Consider the following 24,493-nt stretch of genomic DNA (forward strand, 5'->3'; position numbering starts at 1 on the left):
ATAAACAAAGTTAAAGAATGTCCGCGTATCTATAAGAATCTTTTTAAATTTTACCAATAAGATTAACAGTTTACAAGTTCTGGTCATTTGAGTTTTGCTTCACGTCAGTAGAACCTTGAAACGTCATACTCAAAGTTCTTGGTTGATAACTTTTGATCTACTGAAGCTAGAATCATGAAACAAACTTTATTGGATTGGCAATAATCTAGTCTAAAAAGTTGATAATATCTACTAAAGCCCGAAATCCAATGCTTTTGAAGCTATTTGAGCTGTAAAACAAAATGTCTTCTTTAAAGCAGTTACGAGACAAAAATTACGTATATCTTCTTTGAAAGCTAATATAGAGTCAGAATCGAACTCTAACTATGTAAAAGACGGGCAGTAGAGGAAACACCGTGTGTCTCTTTTAAACTCATTGCAAGTTAATATATTGATCTTTGCACGCAAGACCTGTGTTGAGCAGACTTGTATATAAACTAGACTTTTTGACTGGCAGTGGAGTTTGCTATCAAAATTAAGGTTATTGACATAAAATATATGATGATAAGGAACAAAAAATCGAAATCAATAAAAATATGAAAATAAATAAAATAAGAAACGTTTTTTTGCCAGAAAGCGTTTCCAGACTTTATTAAGCGTCTGAGTCAATATAGACGGTATTTCATTTTATATTTCACTGGGGAAAAAAACTATGATTTTTAATAAATATTGCGAAATAAATCATATTTCAGATCTCATTTAGGTAACGTAATTTCGTCAAATAACCGTCAAGTACATCTAAAGGCAATTACGTTTCCCTTTAGCATACTTTATGAGTTTCACAAGGGCATTCGTTTATGAGAAATACCATGATTATATTAATAATATTTCACCTCATATATGACATATTGCGTTGGAATGGTTATTACATCCATAGGTTTCGAGTTATAGGAGACAATTTTCAAGTAAATGCAACTCGATACGAGGTGGAATTTGATTGTTTATTACACATATGGCAGGAGAAATTCATGATGGTGGATTTATAAGCTTGACGTTGTTTATTCACTTGCCATATTAAATTAAATACTAAAAAAAAAGGAACACTTCGTTTGAATTTCCCGCCCCGTTTTTCGTAATGACAGTTAACATTTACTTGGACAAAGTCGTTTACAAAGTTGACAGTTTCGGTAAGAATGTCATTGAGAATTTGCTTCTTTCGGTTGATATAACATTATTTATTTTTGGCATCTTAATTTAAGGCAATTAACGTCAAAAATTAAAGACTCAAATAGGATAATTTCATTTGAATTTCCCGCCATGTTTTTCGGAATGACACTTATGACAAATGACGTAAAAGTCGTTTACAAAGTTAACAATTTTGGTAATAATGTCATTCAGAAGTGGCTTTTTTCGTTGGACATAACCTTATTTAGTTGGCACCTTCATTTAAAGCAAATAACGTTAAAATTTAAAGACTCAACACCAGGAAAGTTTTATTTGAATTTCCCACCGTATTTTTCGTAATGACAGTAGTGACAATTACTTGGACACAGTCGTTTACAAAATTGACAGTTTCAATAAGAACGTCAATCAGAAGTCGCTTAATTCGTTTGACATAAACTGATTTATTTGCCATATTGATTTAAGATATTTTGACAAATAATTGGCTTTAGTAGATATTACCAATATTTTAGACTGGATCATTACCAATTCAATAAAGTTGGTTTCATGATTCTAGTATCAGTAGATCACGAGTTATATGTCAAGAACTTTGAGCATGACGTTTTAAGACTCTACTGACGTGACGCAAAATTTAAATGACCATAACTCCTACTCCTGGTCCTACTGGAAGAATTTAAAAAAAATTTAGACGAGCAGCCATTTTTCAACTCTGTTTATTATTATGATCACTATAGATCAACCTCCAAAGAAGATATACGTGATTTTTGTCTCATTACTGCTTTAAAGGAGACGTTTTGTTTTCCAGCTGAAATAGCTTCAAAAGTATTGGATTTAGGGTTTTAGTAGATATTATTGACATTTTAGATTGGATCATTGCCAATCAAATAAAGGTTGTTTCATGATTCTAGCTTCAGTAGATCAAAAGTTATCAATGAAGAACTCTGAGTATGACGTTTCAAGGTTTTACTGACGTGAAGCAAAATTCAGATGGCCATAACTACTAAACTCTTAATCTTATTGGATATTTTTAAGAATATTCTTATTGACAAGCAGCCATTCTTTAACTTTGTTTATGATGATGATTACTGTATATCAACTTCCAAAGAAGATATACGTGATTTTTGTCTTGTAACTGCTTTAAAGGAGACGTTTTGTTTTCAGCTGAAATAGCTTAAAAAGTATTGAGTTTAGAGTTTTAGTAGATATAACCAACATTTTATACTAGATCATTGACAACCCAATAAAGGATGGTTCATGATTCTAGCTTTAGTAGATCAAAAGTTATCAGCCAAGAACTCTGAGTATGACGTTTCAAGGTTTTATTAACGTGAAGCAAAATTCAAATGGCGTTAACTCCTAAACTGTAGATCTTGGTAAAGAAATTTAAAAAGATTCTTATAGAATAGCAGTAATTTTTCAACTTTGTTTATTATGATGATTATTGTAGATAAACTTCCAAAGAAGATATTCGTGATTTTTGTCTCGTAACTGCTTTAAAGGAGACGTTTTGTTTTCCAGCTGAAATAGCTTAAAAAGTATTGGGTTTAGGGTTTTAGTAGATATTATCAACATTTTAGTCTGGATCATTGGCAGTCCAATAAAGGTTATTTCATGATTCTAGCTTTAGTAGATCAAAAGTTATCAACCAAGAACTCTGAGTATGACGTTTCAAGGTTTTACTGACGTGAAGCAAAATTCAAATGCCCATAACTATTAAACTGTTAATCTTATTGGATAAATTTAAAAAGATTCTTATTGATAAGCAGCCATTCTTTAACTTTGTTTATAATGATGGTTACTGTAGATCAACTTCCAAAGAAGATATACGTGATTTTTGTCTCGTAACTGCTTTAAAGGAGACGTTTTGTTTTTCAGCTGAAATAGCTTCAAAAGTATTGGATTTAGGGTTTTAGTAGATATTATTGACATTTTAGATTGGATCATTGCCAATCAAATAAAGGTTGTTTCATGATTCTAGCTTCAGTAGATCAAAAGTTATCAATGAAGAACTCTGAGTATGACGTTTCAAGGTTTTACTGACGTGAAGCAAAATTCAGATGGCCATAACTACTAAACTCTTAATCTTATTGGATATTTTTAAGAATATTCTTATTGACAAGCAGCCATTCTTTAACTTTGTTTATGATGATGATTACTGTATATCAACTTCCAAAGAAGATATACGTGATTTTTGTCTTGTAACTGCTTTAAAGGAGACGTTTTGTTTTCAGCTGAAATAGCTTAAAAAGTATTGAGTTTAGAGTTTTAGTAGATATAACCAACATTTTATACTAGATCATTGACAACCCAATAAAGGATGGTTCATGATTCTAGCTTTAGTAGATCAAAAGTTATCAGCCAAGAACTCTGAGTATGACGTTTCAAGGTTTTATTAACGTGAAGCAAAATTCAAATGGCGTTAACTCCTAAACTGTAGATCTTGGTAAAGAAATTTAAAAAGATTCTTATAGAATAGCAGTAATTTTTCAACTTTGTTTATTATGATGATTATTGTAGATAAACTTCCAAAGAAGATATTCGTGATTTTTGTCTCGTAACTGCTTTAAAGGAGACGTTTTGTTTTCCAGCTGAAATAGCTTAAAAAGTATTGGGTTTAGGGTTTTAGTAGATATTATCAACATTTTAGTCTGGATCATTGGCAGTCCAATAAAGGTTATTTCATGATTCTAGCTTTAGTAGATCAAAAGTTATCAACCAAGAACTCTGAGTATGACGTTTCAAGGTTTTACTGACGTGAAGCAAAATTCAAATGCCCATAACTATTAAACTGTTAATCTTATTGGATAAATTTAAAAAGATTCTTATTGATAAGCAGCCATTCTTTAACTTTGTTTATAATGATGGTTACTGTAGATCAACTTCCAAAGAAGATATACGTGATTTTTGTCTCGTAACTGCTTTAAAGGAGACGTTTTGTTTTTCAGCTGAAATAGCTTAAAAAGTATTGAGTTTAGAGTTTTAGTAGATATAACCAACATTTTAGACTAGATCATTGACAACTCAATAAAGGATGGTTCATGACTCTAGCTTTAGTAGATCAAAAGTTATCAACCAAAATATCTAAGTATGACGTTTCGAGGTTTTACTGACGTGAAGCAAAATTCAAATGGCAGTAACTCTTAAACTATAAATCCTAGTGAAGAAACTTGAAAAGATTCTTATAGATAAGCGGGCATTCTGCAACGTTATTTATAATGATGATTACTGTAGACCAACTTTCAAAGAAGATATACGTGATTTTTGTCTCGTAACTGCTTTAAAGGAGACATTTTATTTTCCAGCTGAAATAGCTTAAAAAGTATTGGGTTTAGAGTTTTAGTAAATATTATCAACATTTTAGACTGGATCATTGACAATCCAATAAACGTTGTTTCATGAATCTAGCTTCAGTAGATCAAAAGTGATCAACCAAAAACTCTGACTATGACGTTTCAAGGTTCTATTGACTTAAAGCAAAATTCAAATGGCCATAACTCGCAAACTGTTCATTCAATTGCAGAAATTTAAAAAGATTTTTATAGATTATCAGTCATTCTTTAACTCTGATTCTTATGATGAAGACTGTAGATCAGCTTCTTTAGTAGTTGCATTTCAATAATGATCATCATAAACACAGTTAAAAGGCCATTAATTATCTACTAGATTTTAATGAGTTTTTCTCACTGGGGTTCTTCAGTTATGACGATTTGAATTTGGCTTCACGTCATCAGGCACTTGCTGCGTCCACCTCACAGTTTTTCCTTATTAACGTTTGATCTACTAAAGCTAGAACCATAAAATAAACTTTGTTGAGATGAGGGATCCGGTGATTTATTAGGAACGACCGTGATTCGGCAATCACCTTTCTTTTTAACGGTGACCGTGATCACTGTATTTTTAATATTTACATTTAAGGAGTCGCCTGGTGGCGGGCCAACTGGCCGGGCTGTGGTTAAAAGGTGTAAAAATATCAGTCATCACTCATACGTCATATGGTCATACGCATTTAGCTTGAAGTCGTTCCATGACAATATACACTATTGGAACGGTAACGGTACAGGTATCTCGAAATCACGGGTCGCCGTGATATGAATATTTCAGTCACCGCCGTTATTGGTGATTTACAAATCAGGGTGACAAAATCACCGATAGTGAAATATCGCTCATCTCTACTTTGAATGATAGTTTTAAAATATTGATATAGACCAGTAAAGCTCTAGACCCATACAATTGGAGATATATTAACCTCTTTTTCAAAGAAGTTATGATCCAAAGATCATCTGTATCTTCTTTGGTACTTGAATTACAATAATGATCATCATAAACAATCATCATGAAGGTGTTACTACTAATATAACCCTGGTATATTAAAAAGTCTTATTATTGGATTAACCAAATTATTGTCACCTGTTATATCTAAACACTCAGAAGAACCGTGAACATGAGTGGATTTCTAAATGGATAGTCATAGTCATCCTCTGCAACTAGTTCCTCTAACTCCTCTGTACTTCATGATGATGAAATGAGACGAGATGAAAAGAGATCAGAATATTTGATGATTCCATCAGCATTTGGTGATGTGGAACCAGTTTTCTCTTGAAAGAGGCAGCAACTGATACAGTTCTTTAGATTTGAACAAATTTATATTGATTGAATGCCATGGAAAGTTTAATCACTTGCTTGCTCAAATACAGAAGAGATAAGATTAGAGTCTAACCTATCTTCTGAAGATTCTATCACCTTTTGACCATCTAATGGAACACCTGCCTTAAAATACGACCAATTATAATTTTAAAAAAACACAATTTTTCCTACCTCATCGGTCGTATCCATCGAATAATAAGCCACCTGATACCCGTGCAATCCAGAATGATTCCTACTTTGCCAGGACACGAGCACCGAAAACGGTTGGATGTCTTGTATCCCGATTTTGACCACCAACGGCTCGTCGCAGAACTGATTGGGGTCCAACTCTTTAAATGTCATTCCCTTTAAGTTATCCGGTTGGCGACAAAGGAGTTCCTCGTTTGTCGGAGGAGTGGTTTGTTTGCGATGATCTTTGAACCATTCCCACAGTTCTTCGGCGTCGCAGTTGCAAACCAGAGGGTTACCTGCAAGGTGTAATTATTTGGAGTGTCTTAGTTGGTAGTACTTATGGATTGTGTTTTAAGGAATGGATGCGGAAGAAAGGTGTTCAAAGAGCTTCATATGATGAAGAAAACACTGCTGTACGAACGTTGTTTTGGGAGCAAGTTAGTCCAGGCAGTAGTTTTGAAAACATTTATGCAGTAGGGTCCATAAAGCAAGTTGGATCTTTGAGGTGTGCATTCACTTTAAGGCCAAATATCTTAAAAGTTACTGGGACTATTCTAATGAAATAAAAAGCGTCGTATTAAGAAAACAATTCTGTGCAAATTTTGTTTTTAGGTCAAACCAGTAGAAGCAGCAGTTTTGGAAACATTTAACTTTTTATGCACTTAGGTCCAAAAGCCATGTTTGAGCTTTGAGGTGAGCATTCACTTTAGAACCAAATATCTCAAAAGTTACTGGGACTATGCTAATGAAATAAAAAGGGTCGTATTAAGAAAACAATTCTGTGCAAATTTTGTTTTTAGGTCCAACCAGTAGAAACAGCAGTTTAGGAAGCATTTAACTTTTTATGCACTTAGGTCCAGAAGCCATGTTTGAACTTTGAGGTGAGCATTCACTTTAAAGCCAAATATCTGAAAAGCTACTTAAACTATTCTAATGAAACAAAAAGCATCGTATAAGGAAAACAATTCTGTAGAAATTTTGTTTTCAAATCAAATTAGTAGAACTAGTAGTTTTGGAAACATTTAATATTTTATGCAGTAGGGTCCAAAAGGCAAGTTGGATCTTTGAGGTGAGCATTCACTTTAAAGCCAAATATCTTAAAAACTACTGGAACTATTCTGATGAAATAAAAAGGGTCGTATTAAGAAAATAATTCTGTACAAATTTTGTTTTTAGGTCAAACCAGTAGAAGTAGTAGTTTTGGAAACATTTTACATTTTATGCAATAGAGTCCAAAAAGCAAGTGGGATCTTTCAGCTGACCATTCATTTTAAGGCCGAATATCTCAAAAGTTACTTGGACTATTCTGATGAAATAAAAAGCATTGTATAAGGAAAACAATTTTGTAGAAATATTGTTTTTAGGTCAAAACAGTAGAAGCACCAGTTTTGGAAACATTTAACTTTTTATGCACTAGGGTCCAAGAACCATGTTTGAACTTTGAGGTGAGCATTCACTTTAGAGCCAAATATCTTAAAAGTTACTGGGACTATGCTAATGAAATAAAAAGGGTCGTATTAAGAAAATAATTCTGTGCAAATTTTATTTTTAGGTCAAACCAGTAGAAGCAGTAGTTTTGGAAGCATTTAACTTTTTATGAACTTAGGTCCAAAAGCCATGTTTGAACTTTGAGGTGAGCATTCACTTTAAAGCCAAATATCTTAAAAATTACTTAGACTATTTTGATGAAATAAAAAGCATCGTATAAGGAAAACAATTATGTACAAATGTTGTTTTCAAGTCGAATCAGTAGAAGTAGTATTTTTGAAATTAATTAACTTTTTATGCACTAAGGTCCAAAAACCATGTTTGAACTTTGAGGTGCGTATTCACTTTAAAGCCAAATATCTTAAAAACTACTTGAACTATTCTAATGAAACAAAAAGCATTGTTTAAGGAAAACAATTCTGTATAAATATTGTTTTCAAATCAAACCAGTACAAGTAGCAGTTTTGGAAACATTTAACATTTCATGCAGTAGGGTCCAAAAAGCATGTTGGATCTTCGAGGTGAGCATTCACTTCAAAGCTGAATATTTCAAAAACTATTTGGAATATTCTGGTGAAACAAAAAGGATCGTATTAAGAAAACATTTCTGCGTAAATGTCGTAGAGGAAATTATGACTTAACTGCTTCAAATTGTAACAAAAAATGATCTGAACTGCCTGGACGAATAAAAAACACTTGCTTTAATAGTGTTCTTATAAGCATAAAAAAATAGATTAACTGCTTGGAATAATAGAATTATTGACTCAACTATTGTCTGGAATTAAAATGTATATCACAAGTCTCAAGTAGTTGAGTAGCTATATCAGTTATTGCAGGTAGTTGACTGGTAATTTTAATAATTTTCCTTATCTGCAAGCAGTTGAACCATTAAAAATTTAATTCTGAGTGTTTTTTAATTTAACATTAAATCAAAAAACATTTTTGTTATATCACCCTGATGATGGCCTCCTAATCTAGGCCAAAACGTTGGCAAAAAGAACCAAAAAATTTAAAAAAATTAGACATTTTTTTTGCATCGTTGCAATTCACAATTACGTTTTGTGACACATCTTGATTAGTGAAAATGGTGTTAATACAGCATATTTAATTACAACTATAACATCCATTATTACATAATTAATTTCACATAAAAGACATTTTGTAAATTATGTTTAAATGGAAAAAAAAGTTCACTTAGATCCGCACTGTTGGGCACCAAAAGTGCTGACATCAAAAGAAGAAAATGTCGTATTATTTTTCTTGTTATTGGAATTTCACCTTAAATCACCTTAAATTGAGTTTTGAATTTTTTAAATTGATAATTCAATACTGCTTCAACTGCCTGGATAATCTTTCCATTTAATTCCATGTAAATGAACAATGATTTCTAGTGTTTAATTTCATTATTCATAGTAATTAAGTAATTTCGTCCGTTTTTCTTTAATTTCATATAGTTAACTAGAAATTTCTCAGTCGCAGTAGTCTAACTGATAAAGTTAATCCATGAATAGACTATACCTATTTGCCGCTATATACTCCTCTACATCTACTCCAAAATATGACTTAACCTAAAAAAAAATCCTTTGTTAACCAACCTTGAAGTCGTATACTCTTGATTTGAGTCTCCAAAGGCCTAAAGGCGTCCAAAGGAACTTGCAACAACTGATTGTCGCTAAAGTCCATAACTCGTATCCTTCGCAGGGGTTTGAAGGCATCTGGAGAAATATTGGAGATCCAGTTTCCTTGCAGGTACAAATCTGTGAGGCTCAACAGGTTGTCGAAGATTCCCCTTTTTATTCTGAAAATCATATAAAATCGTTCAAATATGATTAATATTTTAAGTAAAAACGTTTTTAAAATTGTTGTCTTGTTTTGTGTAATTTCGTTTTGTCTCTTCTATAGTTAAGCAAGTAGTGATCAAATTTTGCATCAAATTCCAAGCAGTCAATGTAAATTTGTTCAATCCTGAAGAACTGGATCATTTGGTGCCTATTTCGAAAGAAAACTAGGCTACTGCATTAAAGGATGATAGAATCTTCAAAAGATGACCCAAAGCTAAAAAATACTCTCCTCTCATTTTATCTCGTCTTGTCTCTTCTGTAGTTGAGCAAGTAGTGAGTAAATTTTGTATGCTATAAAAATACTATTACAAGAAATATAAAAGGAATTAGGACGTTATTGGCTTTCAAATGGCGTAACTTTTGATTTTTGAGCTTTTCCTACCAAAATCGAAAAAATCATTAAAATCCATACAGTAGAAGATGATAAATTATTACAGGATATTACAGAAGTTCGATGCAACTTTTGATGATCACTGAAATTAGCCATGTTCTGTCCCTTTTCACCTTGTAGTAAATGGATCTCTTGTTAGTCGTCAAAATGCAAACCAGTGCATGTCAAACTTTTTTTTTATTTCCGGAATAGTTAATTGTTCAAAGGTGTATAAAAATCTCATATTAATTTTTTTAACGACAATTTTGATAAATAATTTACAATTTAATAAGATCAAATGCAAATACAGGAAAATTTTTAAAAAATATATTTTTGTACTTATATGCATTTTATGTTCTTCGTATCCATTTAAGTTATGCATAATTTTTGTTACTTAAATCCTCAATTTCGTGTCGCGAGTAATTTAGTGAGTAATTTAATAAATTTCATTCATTCATTTTAATTTATTTTTAAGTTATTTAATAAACCACGTTTTTTACAATAATTTTTTAAAGGGAAGAAGTTTTTTCCTATTAAAGAACTGCAAAAAAAATAATTTTATTACAGTTTTTGTCTAATGTTTTTTCTATTAAAAAATATTTGGTCTGCAGATCCTCTTAAACCCAAAAGGTGCCTTATGTTTATTTAAATTATACATAATTTATATTATTTAAATTCGGAACATTCAGTTGGAAAAAAATTAATTTGTCTTAGTTAACTTTGTTTTAACTTTAATTAATTTATAGCAACTTAACTCTTGTCATTATTTTTTAACTGAGAAACGACCACTTTGGTTTAAATAAATTAATTTATGTTAAAAAATTAAAATCCATACAGTAGAATATGAGATATCACGGGAGTGCCTTGACTTAAACTAATTTATTTTATTTTTTAAAATCTCTTTATTATAAATAAATAATGGACATAAGTTCAATCCAACTTTTGATAATCACTGAAATTCGCTATGTTCTGTCCCTTTTTAGCTTGTAGTAAACGGATCTCTTGTTAGTCGTCAAAATGCAAACCAGTGCATGTCAAACTTTTTTTTTATTTCCGGAATAGTTAATTGTTCAAAGGTGTATAAAAATCTCATATTAATTTTTTTAACGACAATTTTGATAAATAATTTACAATTTAATAAGATCAAATGCAAATACAGGAAAATTTTAAAAAAATATATTTTTGTACTTATATGCATTTTATGTTCTTCGTATCCATTTAAGTTATGCATAATTTTTGTTACTTAAATCCTCAATTTCGTGTCGCGAGTAATTTAGTGAGTAATTTAATAAATTTTAGTTGATTTTTTTAAGTGTTACTTCATTTTAATTTATTTTTAAGTTATTTAATAAACCACGTTTTTTACAATAATTTTTTAAAGGGAAGAAGTTTTTTCCTATTAAAGAACTGCAAAAAAAATAATTTTATTACAGTTTTTGTCTAATGTTTTTTCTATTAAAAAATATTTGGTCTGCAGATCCTCTTAAACCCAAAAGGTGCCTTATGTTTATTTAAATTATACATAATTTATATTATTTAAATTCAGAACATTCAGTTGGAAAAAAATTAATTTGTCTTAGTTAACTTTGTTTTAACTTTAATTAATTTATAGCAACTTAACTCTTGTCATTATTTTTTAACTGAGAAACGACCACTTTGGTTTAAATAAATTAATTTATGTTAAAAAATTAAAATCCATACAGTAGAATATGAGATATCACAGGAGTGCCTTGACTTAAACTAATTTATTTTATTTTTTAAAATCTCTTTATTATAAATAAATAATGGACATAAATTCAATCCAACTTTTGATAATCACTGAAATTCTCCATGTTCTATCCCTTTTCAGCTTGTAGTAAACGGATCTCTTGTTAGTCGTCAAAATGCAAACCAGTGCATGTCAAACTTTTTTTTTATTTCCGGAATAGTTAATTGTTCAAAGGTGTATAAAAATCTCATATTAATTTTTTTAACGACAATTTTGATAAATAATTTACAATTTAATAAGATCAAATGCAAATACAGGAAAATTTTAAAAAAATATATTTTTGTACTTATATGCATTTTATGTTCTTCGTATCCATTTAAGTTATGCATAATTTTTGTTACTTGAATCCTCAATTTCGTGTCGCGAGTAATTTAGCGAGTAATTTACTAAATTTTAGTTGATTTTTTTAAGTGTTACTTCATTTTAATTTATTTTTAAGTTATTTAATAAACCACGTTTTTTACAATAATTTTTTAAAGGGAAGAAGTTTTTTCCTATTAAAGAACTGCAAAAAAAATAATTTTATTACAGTTTTTGTCTAATGTTTTTTTCTATTAAAAAATATTTGGTCTGCAGATCCTCTTAAACATAAAAGGTGCCTTATGTTTATTTAAATTATACATAATTTATATTATTTAAATTCGGAACATTCAGTTGGAAAAAAATTAATTTGTCTTAGTTAACTTTGTTTTAACTTTAATTAATTTATAGCAACTTAACTCTTGTCATTATTTTTTAACTGAGAAACGACCACTTTTGTTTTAAATAAATTAATTTATGTTAAAAAATTTAAATCCATACAGTAGAATATGAGATAACACAGGAGTGCCTTGACTAAACAAACTAACTTATTTTTTTTTTTTAAATCTCTTTATTATAAATAAATAATGAACATAAGTTCAATCCAACTTTTGATAATCAATGAAATTCTCCATGTTCTATCACTTTTCAGCTTGTAGTAAACGGATCTCTTGTTAGTCGTCAAGGTGCAAACCAGTGCATGTCAAATTTTTTTTTATTTATGGAATAATTAATTTTTAAATTATATAAGATGTACAAAAATAGAAGAATTGCTTCATATATTTTTTAATGAGAATTTGATAAATAATTTACAATTTAACTAAAACTAATTGTTATAATTGAACTGTACAAAAAAGGAAGGTATATAGACTGCACAGGCATTTTTTGCACCTACCACTCGATATGACTCTATAAAATTACTAGCTGCAGAAAACCTATGAAATCACGCAGTTTGATATAAAAACAGCTTTCCTCTATGGGGAGTTGGAAGAAAAACTTTACATATACCTTCCAGAAGGTCTTGAAGATAACAACTTCAAGTGGAACAGCAGTTTTCATAGTTTCTTAGCCCAATATGGCTTTAATAGATCTGATACAGACAAATGTGTTTACCAATGACCTGTAAACAATGTCTAGGTCATATTGGTCATTTTTGTAGATGGTGGCTAAGGAAAAAGGGGTAACTCAACTAGTATAAGGGTCCCGAAATAAAAAGATACTGCCAAACTGGTGCAATAATTTTTATTTGCCAAAAAACTATGTTAAGCAAATAAGTCCCTCATAGGCAAGCAATAGGTTCTTTATTATTTCTGGCAACTGTAACTAGACCAGACATTACACCTATTCAATTGGAGTTGGTGGTGACAAAATGGCGATCAAAAGAGTAATTAGGTAGTTAATTGGATTTCAAAAACTTGAGAAGCAGGCAGTTCCAAGTGCTTTAGTAGGATTCACTGACTCAGATTTTGCTGGTGACAAAGAGACGGCAACAAAATGCAGCAAACAAACAGAGCAGTGTTTCTTTGTTTACAAGTGTGGCTAAATATATTGCTGCCTCAAATGCTATTAAACAGTGCTATATGTTGACAATTAGAGTGCTGCTAAGTTGAGTTTCATCAGCGCTCTAAACATATTGAAGTGCGTTATCACTTCATTTGTGAAATAAAGATGATAAACAAAAAATCAATTGGCAAAGTTGAATAGGCTGCAGCATTTCTAATTAAGTCACGGATTCTAATGAGAGATTCTTCTATTAATTGGCTTTATGGATTTTGGACCTGGTCCATGCGTCTTTGGGTTAAATGTGACGGAACGAAGCAGATTTTCGAAATTCCAAGGATTTCTAACGAGAGACTAAGTGTTCCATTGTGAATGCTTGTAATGTCCAAAGAAAATTTTATATGTGTTCGACCCAGTACATCTTCTGATCTAGCTTTGAGGGAAATAGCCTGGACAACTGGTCTATTTTAAGCCTCATATAGGTTTTTGCTTATTTTAAAGCTAATTGGAAAACAACTTGACGTAGCATGAACATGTATGGATGCCTTAGTGGATGTGCCTAACCTCTTCACTGAACTCCACATGTGTACGCCAAATAAATATAAGATTAAAGAACCATGAAAGCTACTTGTACTATCTGAGTAAAAGCTAGCTTTCCTTTTATACTCAAAAGAATGACGGTCGTTGGTGAATGTTTGTGTCTTATCCAGAAACTTTTCTTATAAGCTTCTGAAGCTTTCTTTATTGGTGATATAATTAGTAAATCTCTATGATTGACTTCACCAGAGATTAGACGGATTTAGAGATATCTGCATGGATAGTAGGATCTCTTCTCATAAAAGCGTTAAGAGGTTTACCTACAGCTCTCGATCGAAACACAAACACGTTTCTCCTTCAGTATTATAAAACTGGTCCGGTCATTTTCGTTTGAATTATTCCTCTGTTCGAGATAGAAGACAGAATAAAATATAAGTTTATTTTCAGGAACCTCGCATTTATATTCTTTTCGGATCGGATTGTTTTTTTTCTGGAAAAAGAGCATGATCCGAAGCGGTAAAGGATAATCCTTTAAAATGAGTTGTATTTGTACGGATTAGGAGAACCGAAGCTCGTGTGTCCCTTCCTGATACCACGATTAATTGAAAAAAAATATCGCTTTGACACGATCTATTTGCATTTTGGCCTTTTTTTCTCTAAGGAGTGTTTTTTTGGATCTATAAAAAGTTATTTAATAAATCTATAAATCCAAGTTAAAAATTCAGACTTTCAATTTTCAAACCTGGATTGCTCCTGAACAAACGTCCCAAAGACTTATGCAGATGATACACCGATTTGCTTCAGAAGAGACTATTGCAGAATAAATTTTGCAATCTGCATTGTTCCTGAACCGAGTTCCCAAGGACGAATCCTTATCAATAGACGTATCATCTGCATACTGCAAGCAGTGAAGAACAACTTGCATAATGTGTACACATTTATTTTATCAATGTAGTGTTTAATTTAGGTGTGAATTCTTAGTCCAAGAGCATCTCTCACGAAATTTGAGTTGTGTGAGACATTGAGAAAATAAGTGAGAGTTGTTGAATAGGTAGGTATATACAGGTATGGTCAATTCAGGTATTAGGTGCGGCAATCAATGTAGGTATGCAATTCTTTCATAAAATTAGATTTGAGTTATGTAAGACATTGAAAAACTGAGTATTGTCGAAAAATGAAATTTGAATAAGAGACTTTTTTTTCTTTTTTTTAATGAGGGTCAAAAAAAATAGGGAAATTTTTACTTTGACATCCTGTCAAAAAAATTCCAATTTGAATATCAACTTGAAATATCTTTAGAACAATAAAATATAATTTTTCTTACCACGTAGTGGAACTGTAGGCAAATTTGGACCATTTTTAAGGGAGTTATGGAATTTTTCGTATTGATAGTCAAAAAAAAATTGGAAAATTATTGACACCAAATTTAATGGCTTGTAAAAAATTGTCCAATTCAACAATCAACTTAAAATATCCTTGAAAACATAAAGTGAAGTTATGCTAATGGCTTAATGGAACTTTGAGAAAATTTAGAAATCTTTTGATGGAGTTATGGACGTTTTTGTACTAAAGGTTGAAAAAAAATTGAACATTTTCGTCATCAATTTTAACAACCTGTAAAAAATGTTTTAATTAGAATTTCAACTAGAAGTATCTTTAAGAACATAAGACATAAGATCTAGTGAGACTTTGAGTAAATTCGAACAACTCTTATACACTTTTTTGTACTGAGGGTCCAAAAACATTGGGAAATTTTTAACTTTTTCTTTAACAGCCTGTAAAAAATTTTCCAATTAGAATATGAACTTGAAATATTATTAGAAGCATAATATGAAGTTTTCCTAAGGATTTAGTGAAACCTTAGATAAAATTGGACCATTTTTAACGATTTATGGACTTTTTTGCGCTAGATGTTCAAAAAATGGGGAAATATCTGACATCAACTTTAATAGCTTGTAAATAAGTGTCCAATTAAACTATGAACTTAAAATATCCCTAATCACATAAAACTATGTTTTCCTAGCAGTTTAGTGGAATTTTGGGCAAATATGGACCATTTTTAAGAAAGACATGGACTTTTTAGTACTGAGAGTCAATAAAAATTAGGAACATTTTTACCATAATCTTTGACAGCCTGTAAGAAGTTGTCCAATTAAATTACTAACGTGAAATATTTTTAAAAACATAAAATAAAGCATTCCTAATGATCTAGTGGAACTTTGGGAAAGTTCGGACAACTTTTAAGGGAGTTATGGATTTTTGGTACTGAGAGTTCAAAAAAATGAGGAATTTTTTCATTTTCATCTTTGATAGCCTATAAAAGATTTTACAATTAAAATATTAACCTTAATGAAGTTTTTTTAATCATTTAGTAGAACTTTCGGCAAATTTGGACCATTTTTAAGGGAGTTATTTATACTTATTTATACTGAGGGTCAAAAAAGAAAGTTGAAAAATGCTTGACTCTAACTTTACTTTAACGGCTTGAAAAAAATTGTTCAATTATATTATCAAGTTGAAATACCCCTGAAGACATAAAACAAAGTTGTCTTAATTCCTTACTGAAACTTTGAATAAATTTGCACTATTTTAAAAGGACTTATAGACTTTTATATACTGAGGGTCAACAAAAATTGGATTATTTTTACCATCATCTTTAACAGACTGTAAAAAAATTTTCAATTAAAATATAATTTTAAAATATGCTTGAAAACATAAAATGAAGTTTTTCTAATAATTTAGTAAAATTTTGGATAAATTTGGATAATTTTTAAGGGAGTTATTGACTTTTTTGTACGGAGTGTCAAAAAAATGGAGAATTTTTTGACATTAACTTTAACGGCTTGTAAAAAAATTTTCAATTAATTTATTACCTTGAAATATCCTAAAATAGATAAAATGAAGCTTTCCTAATGGTTTAGTGCAAACTTGGACCATTTTGAAGGGAGTTATTGACCTTTTGTTTATTAAGAGTCCAAAAAAATTGGACATTTTTATCTTCATCTTAAAAACCTATAAAAAATTTGAATTTATTTGAAAATATAAAATAAAGTTTTTCCAACGATATAGTGAAACTTTGGATATAATTGAAGCATTTTTAAGGGAGCTATGGACTTTCTTATACCGCGTGTCAAAAAAATTTGGAAAATTTTTGATATCGAGTTTAACAGCTTGTAAAAGATGGCTTAATTAAACTATCAAGTTGAAATATATTCGTAAACATTAAATGAAGCTTTTCTAATGACATAATAAAACATAAGGCAAAATTGGACCACTTTTAAAGGAGTTATCGAATTTCTTGTATTGGGTGTCAAAAAAATGGGAAGATTTTTGACATCAACTTTAACAGCTTGTAAAAAATTGTTCAAATAAATTAGAGAGTTAAAATATCTTTAAGGGCATTAAATGAAGTTTTTCTAATGCTGTAATAGAACTTTGGGTAAATTTAGACGATTTTTAACGGAGTTATAGGCTTTTTTGTACCGAGGGTCAAAAAAATTGGGAACATTTTTACCATCATTTTTGACAGCCTATAAAAAGTTGTACAATTAAACTAATTACATGAAATATCATTGAAAACATAAAATGAAGCTTTTTTAACGACCTAGTGGAACTTTGGGCAAATTTGGACAAGTTTTAAGGAAGTTATGGACTTTTATGTACTGAGCGTCCAAAAAAATTCGGGAAATTTTTACCATAATCTTTGACAGCTTGTAAAAAATATTTCACGTTTTTTCGTTTAAGTTTGGCCAATTTTGAGTAATTTTCTCACGAAATTTGAGTTATGTAAGACCAAGTTTCTCAGTAGAACCTCCCTGATAATCATTCAAAAAGTATATACAGGTCTGGTCAAATCAGATCTTGGGTGCGGCAATTGATGTATATAATTTGTCGAATGAGTTGAATAAAAATGAATTGAAAATATTGATTTAAAATTGAAGATACCACGTTTCGTCTTTTGCCGACCATCTTCAGCTTTTTTTTTTAATTGCAGCATAAATGAAATAAACCTTCTGTCCCTTACATGATGAGCTCAACAATTAATTTATACATAAAATGTCATAGCATTCTCTCACTGTTTTCCACGTAGGTCTTACCGATAAAAGTACCTTTTTGGTAAGCTTTTATCAGTTAGTAAAATATTTTGATTGTCATAAAGCCTTTGACAGCATCAACATTTTTTCAAGCCATTGACAAACTACTCAATAGCTCCAAAACGGTTATATTAACAAGGAAACTTATAAGGACCTTTTTGGTAAGAAAACTCATCAGATACCAAAATCACTTAAATAATTACATGAGTTGGAATATTCAACTTTTTCTTACACGCATTTTATAAGGCGAATTAATTTTTTATTACTATTATATAGACGCGAAATAAATCATAAAAGAAATCCCTCCCTGCTTCGAATCTGATCGAAGTATTTGTTCTGGATTTATCCAAATATTGACAAAAGCGACAGCGTTATTCAATATTTCCCAGTTTATCACGATTCTTGTTAAACTCCGAATTTCAGTGAAATAATTCAATTTATTATGAAAAGGAAACGCGATTTTACAAGCGGTTTCCTATGGCACGTTACGATTCCAGAGTTTAGAATTCAGGACAAACCATCGGTCTTTGCCACGGGGAGAACTAACACAGAACATTGTTCACAATGGAATTCAGACGGTCGGCTTAAAACGATTATTCACCTCGGTTGCGGCTTGTTGCCCCGAGGTGTCTTACCAAAATACAATGTCATCCATTTAGAACACAAAAGTGATTATTACGATATACCCTATAGCATTAATATATGACAAAGTAATTAAGATAATCTAACCTTGTCTGTTAGATCTCACTTTCAATTCAAATCTCCCGCCACAGCATCTGACACCTTGTCTGTCAAACGATTTACCATTACATTGACCTGCATGAGAACGAGAGAGATTGTGCTCAGGCAATTTTATTGGTGGAAGTAGTTACAACGGGTCACAGAATTAAAATGCTCAATTACCTGCTGATCCTGTTAAAAGACAAATCCAGCACCTGAAGGCTCCTCAAGTCCTGAGGGAACTCCGTGTCCAAATCCTTCAGGGAGTTCTGGGTCACATTAAGCATCTTCAGATTGAACAGTCCATAGAGTCGCTCCTCTGGGATGATTTTTATCTGGTTAACGCCGATATCCAGGGTGATCAGTTGGTGTAAAGTACTGAAAGCTCCTGGTGATATGGTTCGGATTTTATTGTAACTCAAATGCAGATGCAGTAGGGAGGGAAAAAGCTCGAACTCTTTGCTGGTTATGATGATCAGGTCGCTGTGCTGAAGGTGCATCTGTAAAAAATTTAATTAATTATTTTCTATTGGATGGTTCAAGGTAAAAGTGAAGATTATCAAAGAGAGATGAGAAGAGAAGGTGAGTTGATAGAAGTCTCTTAATTGGACTTCGACCTAGAAGATGTTTGAAAAAGAGTCTCTTTAGGGAAGAACTTAGAGGAAGAAAAGATTCCTCAAGAAGTCAAATCTTGAAGAGGTTCCTGTACCTTATATACAAGTCACTAAAGACCAAAATCCTAGAACATTTAGGAAGACTGTTCATATTAAAGCATCTCAAGATTTACCGGTGATCCAGCATCAAATCCAGCGAAGACACATAAAGAAGTTGAAAGTCGTGGGTGTTGTCTGATTTAGTTTATGAACGATTAAACGACGAACTTATTCTTGAGGTTCAAACATTAGAAACAATGACGATTATATGATGTAAAATAACGAAAACAAAGAATCAAAGTTATCGTTCCAATATATTTGTCTTTCCGATCATCCAATGACATGATGGACAATAGAATTGATGAAATCAGATTCTTTGACCATCAATAATATCTGCAAAGATCCAATTGGTTCGGACATCATTCAACAAATAGAAGAATATCCCGGAAAAGTTCGAAACGAAGGGCATGAATGTGGCAGATGGATCCCATTAAACCATCTTAGCGTTGACTTGAATCATATTGCTATCATCTGCATTCAACAGTTGTATGTAGAAATGACTTGAATGACTTAAAGAGCCAAGAGTGCTAAATCTTCTATCTCTCTCTCTCTTTCTCTCTAAAACCCTGAGTGAATGACGAAGAAAATGACTATAATGAGGAGATACAATGAAAGAATATGGTGTGAATTTGTGTTGACTTCTGCAGGAAAGAGTTGGTATGAAATGCTGTTTTCATGAAAGTGTATATTGAATTGGAGAAGGTTCTAGATCTGAGGGTAGAGACAAGTAGTACAAGAAGACTAAAAAAAGAAAAGTTCTGAGATATCTTAGGAACTCTCTAATCAAGGGCAGTACGTAAAGGAAAAATGTTACGATTCAAATTTCTGAAAAACAGCTGACTGTACATAAAAATGATAAGAACCAATCTTGTAGAACATGATCTAATGTACAAGTTTTTCCTTTACACCTTATGTCATTTGACCAATAGACACTGAGATATCTGAGGAATTCTCCAATCAGGAGCAATATGCCTTGGAAAAATGTTTAGGTCCAAATTCCTCAAAAACACTTGATTCTACAAAAAAATTGATAAGAATCGTTCTTGTAGAACAGGATCCAATCTACATTTTTTTCCTCTACAGTTTTTGTCATTTGACCAATAGAAACAGAGATATCTGGGGATTTCTCCAATTAGAAGCAGTATGCTACGGAAGAATGTTTAAGTCCAAATTCCTCAAAAACACTTGATTCTACAAAAAAATTGATAAGAATCATTCTTATAGAACACGATCCAATGCACAACTTTTTCCTTTACACTTTTTGTCATTTAACCAATAATAACTGAAATATCTAAAAAACTCTCCCATCAGAGGCAGGATGCCTTGAAAAAATCTTGAGGTCTAAATTTCTCAAAAACAGTCAATTCTATATAAAAATTGTAAGAAACAATTCTTATAGAGCACGATTCATTCTACAATTTCCTCGTCTATACTTTTTGCCATTTGACCAATAGAAACTGAGATATCCGAGGAATTCTCCAATCAGGAGTAGTATGCTTTGGAAAAATCTTAAGGAAAGATCCCTCTAGATGTACAAATCTGGAAGAGTTTCACTTTCCTTCATTATGTTTGGTACTAGATCACAGCCAAATCTTACCATCTGAGCAACCCTTCTGAGATCTTGGTCCTATATGAATTATATACGAACCTTTCAAAAATTAGTTCTTTTTGAATGTTTAAAAACTTCTCTTTCAGATTTTCAACAAATTCAATTTTATGACTCTCTATTCTTTTTCACTATTTCTTTGAAACCTAACTATTCAATCAAACATACCAACCAATAAACACGCGAACACGTAATTAACTAAAGTGCATCCTCCTCTCGATTCCGACACAATTTCAGGCTAAATCAATAGAACTTAAGCTCACTGGAAAAATATCGGAGTATAATTAATTCCGTGAACGTTTCCCTTAAATGCTCCCCCGTACCTAACCAAACATTCTTAACGTAACAAATCTAACCTCTTGCAAAGCCGGGAAGCTTCGAACTGGATCATTATCTAATGCATATATACATTGAAATTCCCCAGGACGTTTTTAGGTCCTAGGGGACGTATTGCTGATGTTTGCAAGGAGATTCTTAATTTGTATTTATTTATTCAGTAAGAATTCGCTTTGGAATTTTGGAGTTTCAATGAGATTTGCTATAATTGCTGCTGTCGGATTCTTTTTAAAGATTTGCACCTATGGGTGGCATCTATATGTGCATCCCATACTGTTTAGGTCAATTCAGCAGGTTTCTACCCTATTCACTGTACTTATTCAACAACTTGTAAATTGTACTTGTTCATTCAACTTGTAACACATAAGTACTTATGGAAATATCCATTATTATAAAATTTTTGAATAAATGCGATACATCATTGGTTTAGGTATAGAAAAATTAGCAATGAGAATAAACAATTTATTTTTTTATATCTATTCAAATAGAGTCGTAAAAAAATAAAAATAAAATCGCGAATATTCGGTTTTTTCCAAATATCTTCGGAACTTTTGAAACTTCAAAAGGGCGCTTTAATGAGCACCAAATTGCGCAACTTTGCCTTAATTTGACCGACCTCATATCTCTTCTAGTTTACGAGATCCCAATGGTGAGGTTGAATTTGGGACACCCTATACTTTCAGCCTTTTGTTTTCGAAAAATTATAATTATTTCTTCGAAAACAAGCCAATGCAGACATTTAATAACAAGTTAATTACGTGCCTCCCAAATCTAATTATCAAAGAAAAACGACTTACCTCTTCAAGAGAAGGATAACTCCGAACAGGATCGTTGTAGTGCATATTGACAATAGGATTTCCGGAGATGTTCAGCCATCCTAATCCAGGCAAAGCAGTTTCGGATAAAGCGGCATTCGGTATGTGCTCGAACCGATTCACGGACAAATCAACCCGTCGCAATAGCGGAGAGTGGTAAAAAAAGTTGGCCGGCAGAGTCGACAACTTATTTCCGCTCAAATCAACCGACAGAAGTTGATTTAAGTTCGTCGTGCTAAACCCGCCGAGTCCGGATATCGAATTATGACCCAGATCCAGATATTTCAGGTTCGGCATCCCGTTTAGGTGAAACACTTCGAGAGAAACGAAGTTATTCCGCGATAAGGTTAAAGTTTCCATCGTCGATACGTTCCCGAGGGCGGCGTGCGGTATTTGGGCGAACCGGTTAAAGTTCAGTTTCAGTTCCTTCAGGATGTTTAATTGAGCGAAAATCCTCGAGTGTAGGGTGGACAAGAAGTTAAAACTCAATTCGATTTTCATAAGGTTCTTATTTTGGGCGAACACCTCCGCCGGTAAGTTGTATATCGTGCAATTTTCCAGGGCGATCACTTGCAACGAGGGCAAACCATTAAGGGCCCGGTCGTCTAAATCGCTCAAGTTATTGTGGGATAACTTTAGGACACGTAATCCGGGTATGTCGAGGTGTCTAAGATCGCGGACGGATAATTTATTGTTGGCCAAGTTTAGGTCGTTAAGATTGTTCAGGCCACGGAAAGCGTTCGGCTCAATCTTGACAATGGAACAGTTTACCAAACTGAGCTGCCTAATCGGTAAACCTTCTTGGAAAATTGGGTTGTGCAGCACCACTAAGGGATTAAAGGATAAATCGAGTTTTCTTAACTTTTTCAGATTTATTAGCGCTCTCGCTTCTATAGTTTGGATTTTGTTGTGAGATAAGCTGAGCTCCTCCAGCTCGTGCAGTTCCGTGAAAGTCTTCGAGGTGATTTTTGTCACTTTATTCATGCTTAGGTCTAAAAATTTCATGCTCTGCATGGAATCGAACGCCTTGTCTTCTAACATGCTAATGCTGTTGTTGTTTAAATACATTTTTTGCACTAACTCTAAGTCCTTGAATAAGTTTCGTTCAATATGCTGCAGTCTATTGTTCCCTAACCAAATGATATGAACGTTTGTTTGTCGCCTAAACGTTTCCTCGCTTAATCGACTTATATTATTAAAATCTAACTGTACAGACACGAGAGCCGAAGACTCTTTAGGAAATACATCGGTTAACTCCCGTATAGCGTTACCCTGTAGGTTTACGTGTTGCAAACTTTGCAACGTGCGAAATGCGCCCTCGCTTACTGACGTTATTGCATTGTTCTGCAAGTGCAATTCAAGGAGCTCTGGCAACGGATCAAATATCCCTTTGTGTATAGACTGGATCCTATTATTCTGGAGCCTTATCTCCCTGAGAGCCGACGTTTTCTCGAATACACCTGGCTCTAAATCTGATAGCCAGTTCCCGTCAAGACTTAACGAACTCAAATTACGGTTATTAAAGAATATGCTCCTGGATAAATAAGGGATAAAGTTGGAGCTTAAGTGCAATTGCGTTAGGTTCGAGAGGGTGGAAAAGGCCTCCCGGTCTATTTGTCGTATGGCATTATCCTGCATGTAGATGACTGTTAAGTTGGTGGATTCTGTAAAAGAATCTTCGAGGATTTCTAGGATATTATTTTCCGATAAAAATAGCTCTTTTAAGTTTGGCAAATAGGCGAACACCCCGCTGATGTGATGCAAATGGTTGTGACTTAAGTCGATGGATCGGATTTTTTTATTGTGCCTAAAAGTGGTCGGACTTAAGTAAACGATTTTGTTGTGGCTCAAGTCGATACTCTCGAGGTCTCTTAAAGTAATAAAGGTGTCCTCGTGCACACTCTCGATGGCGTTATAATACAAGGATAACGTCCTCACGGCCAGGCACACCTTAAACGTTTCACGTTTTACACTTTTGAAGTTATTAAAGCTTAGGTCGAGGTAGAGGAGGGAGTTGAGGTGGGAGTAACTGTCTCCAGTTATGGTCGTTATTTCGTTATAAGCCAAACGGAGGTGACGTAGTTGTTCCAGACGTTTTAGGGCGTTCATTGGGAAGTCGCGCAGCTTGTTCTCGGATATGTCCAGTTCGGAGATTGTCGCTTCTAGTCCGGCAAACGAATAGTCGTTGATCTGAAACAAAACATTTGATGGAAATTTGTAGCTGTAAGGATTTGGGTAGTTACATATTGATTCTTTTCTGGGCATTAGATTTTGAAGGGTATATACGAGAGATCCAACATGATTACTATGTTCAAATGCTTTCAAGTCTGTCATATACTGTGTCAAACTAACCCACAAACATCGACAATGAGCCAAATAAGATTGTGGGAGGCATATGTCAAGCAACGGAGGTGTCACTTGTGGACATT

The 24,493-nt window shown here is 32.4% G+C and overlaps 1 protein-coding gene across 5 annotated transcripts in view; it reads right to left on the reverse strand.

The window, feature by feature from the left end:
* Positions 1–24,493, reverse strand: part of LOC126744438 (chaoptin) — a 294,134-nt gene that overhangs the window by 17,392 nt on the left and 252,249 nt on the right. For all 5 annotated transcript variants that reach the window (XM_050451857.1, XM_050451856.1, XM_050451859.1 and 2 more), the window contains 4 exons: positions 22,047–24,254; positions 18,778–19,094; positions 9,060–9,262; positions 5,977–6,272 (listed from right to left, as the gene is read on the reverse strand). In XM_050451857.1, coding sequence (XP_050307814.1) covers positions 5,977–6,272; positions 9,060–9,262; positions 18,778–19,094; positions 22,047–24,254 — 3,024 coding nt within the window. The remainder of the gene's footprint in view (positions 1–5,976; positions 6,273–9,059; positions 9,263–18,777; positions 19,095–22,046; positions 24,255–24,493) is intronic.

Source organism: Anthonomus grandis, chromosome 14 (assembly GCF_022605725.1).
Source record: "Anthonomus grandis grandis chromosome 14, icAntGran1.3, whole genome shotgun sequence".
Classification (NCBI taxonomy): Eukaryota; Metazoa; Arthropoda; class Insecta; order Coleoptera; family Curculionidae; genus Anthonomus; species Anthonomus grandis.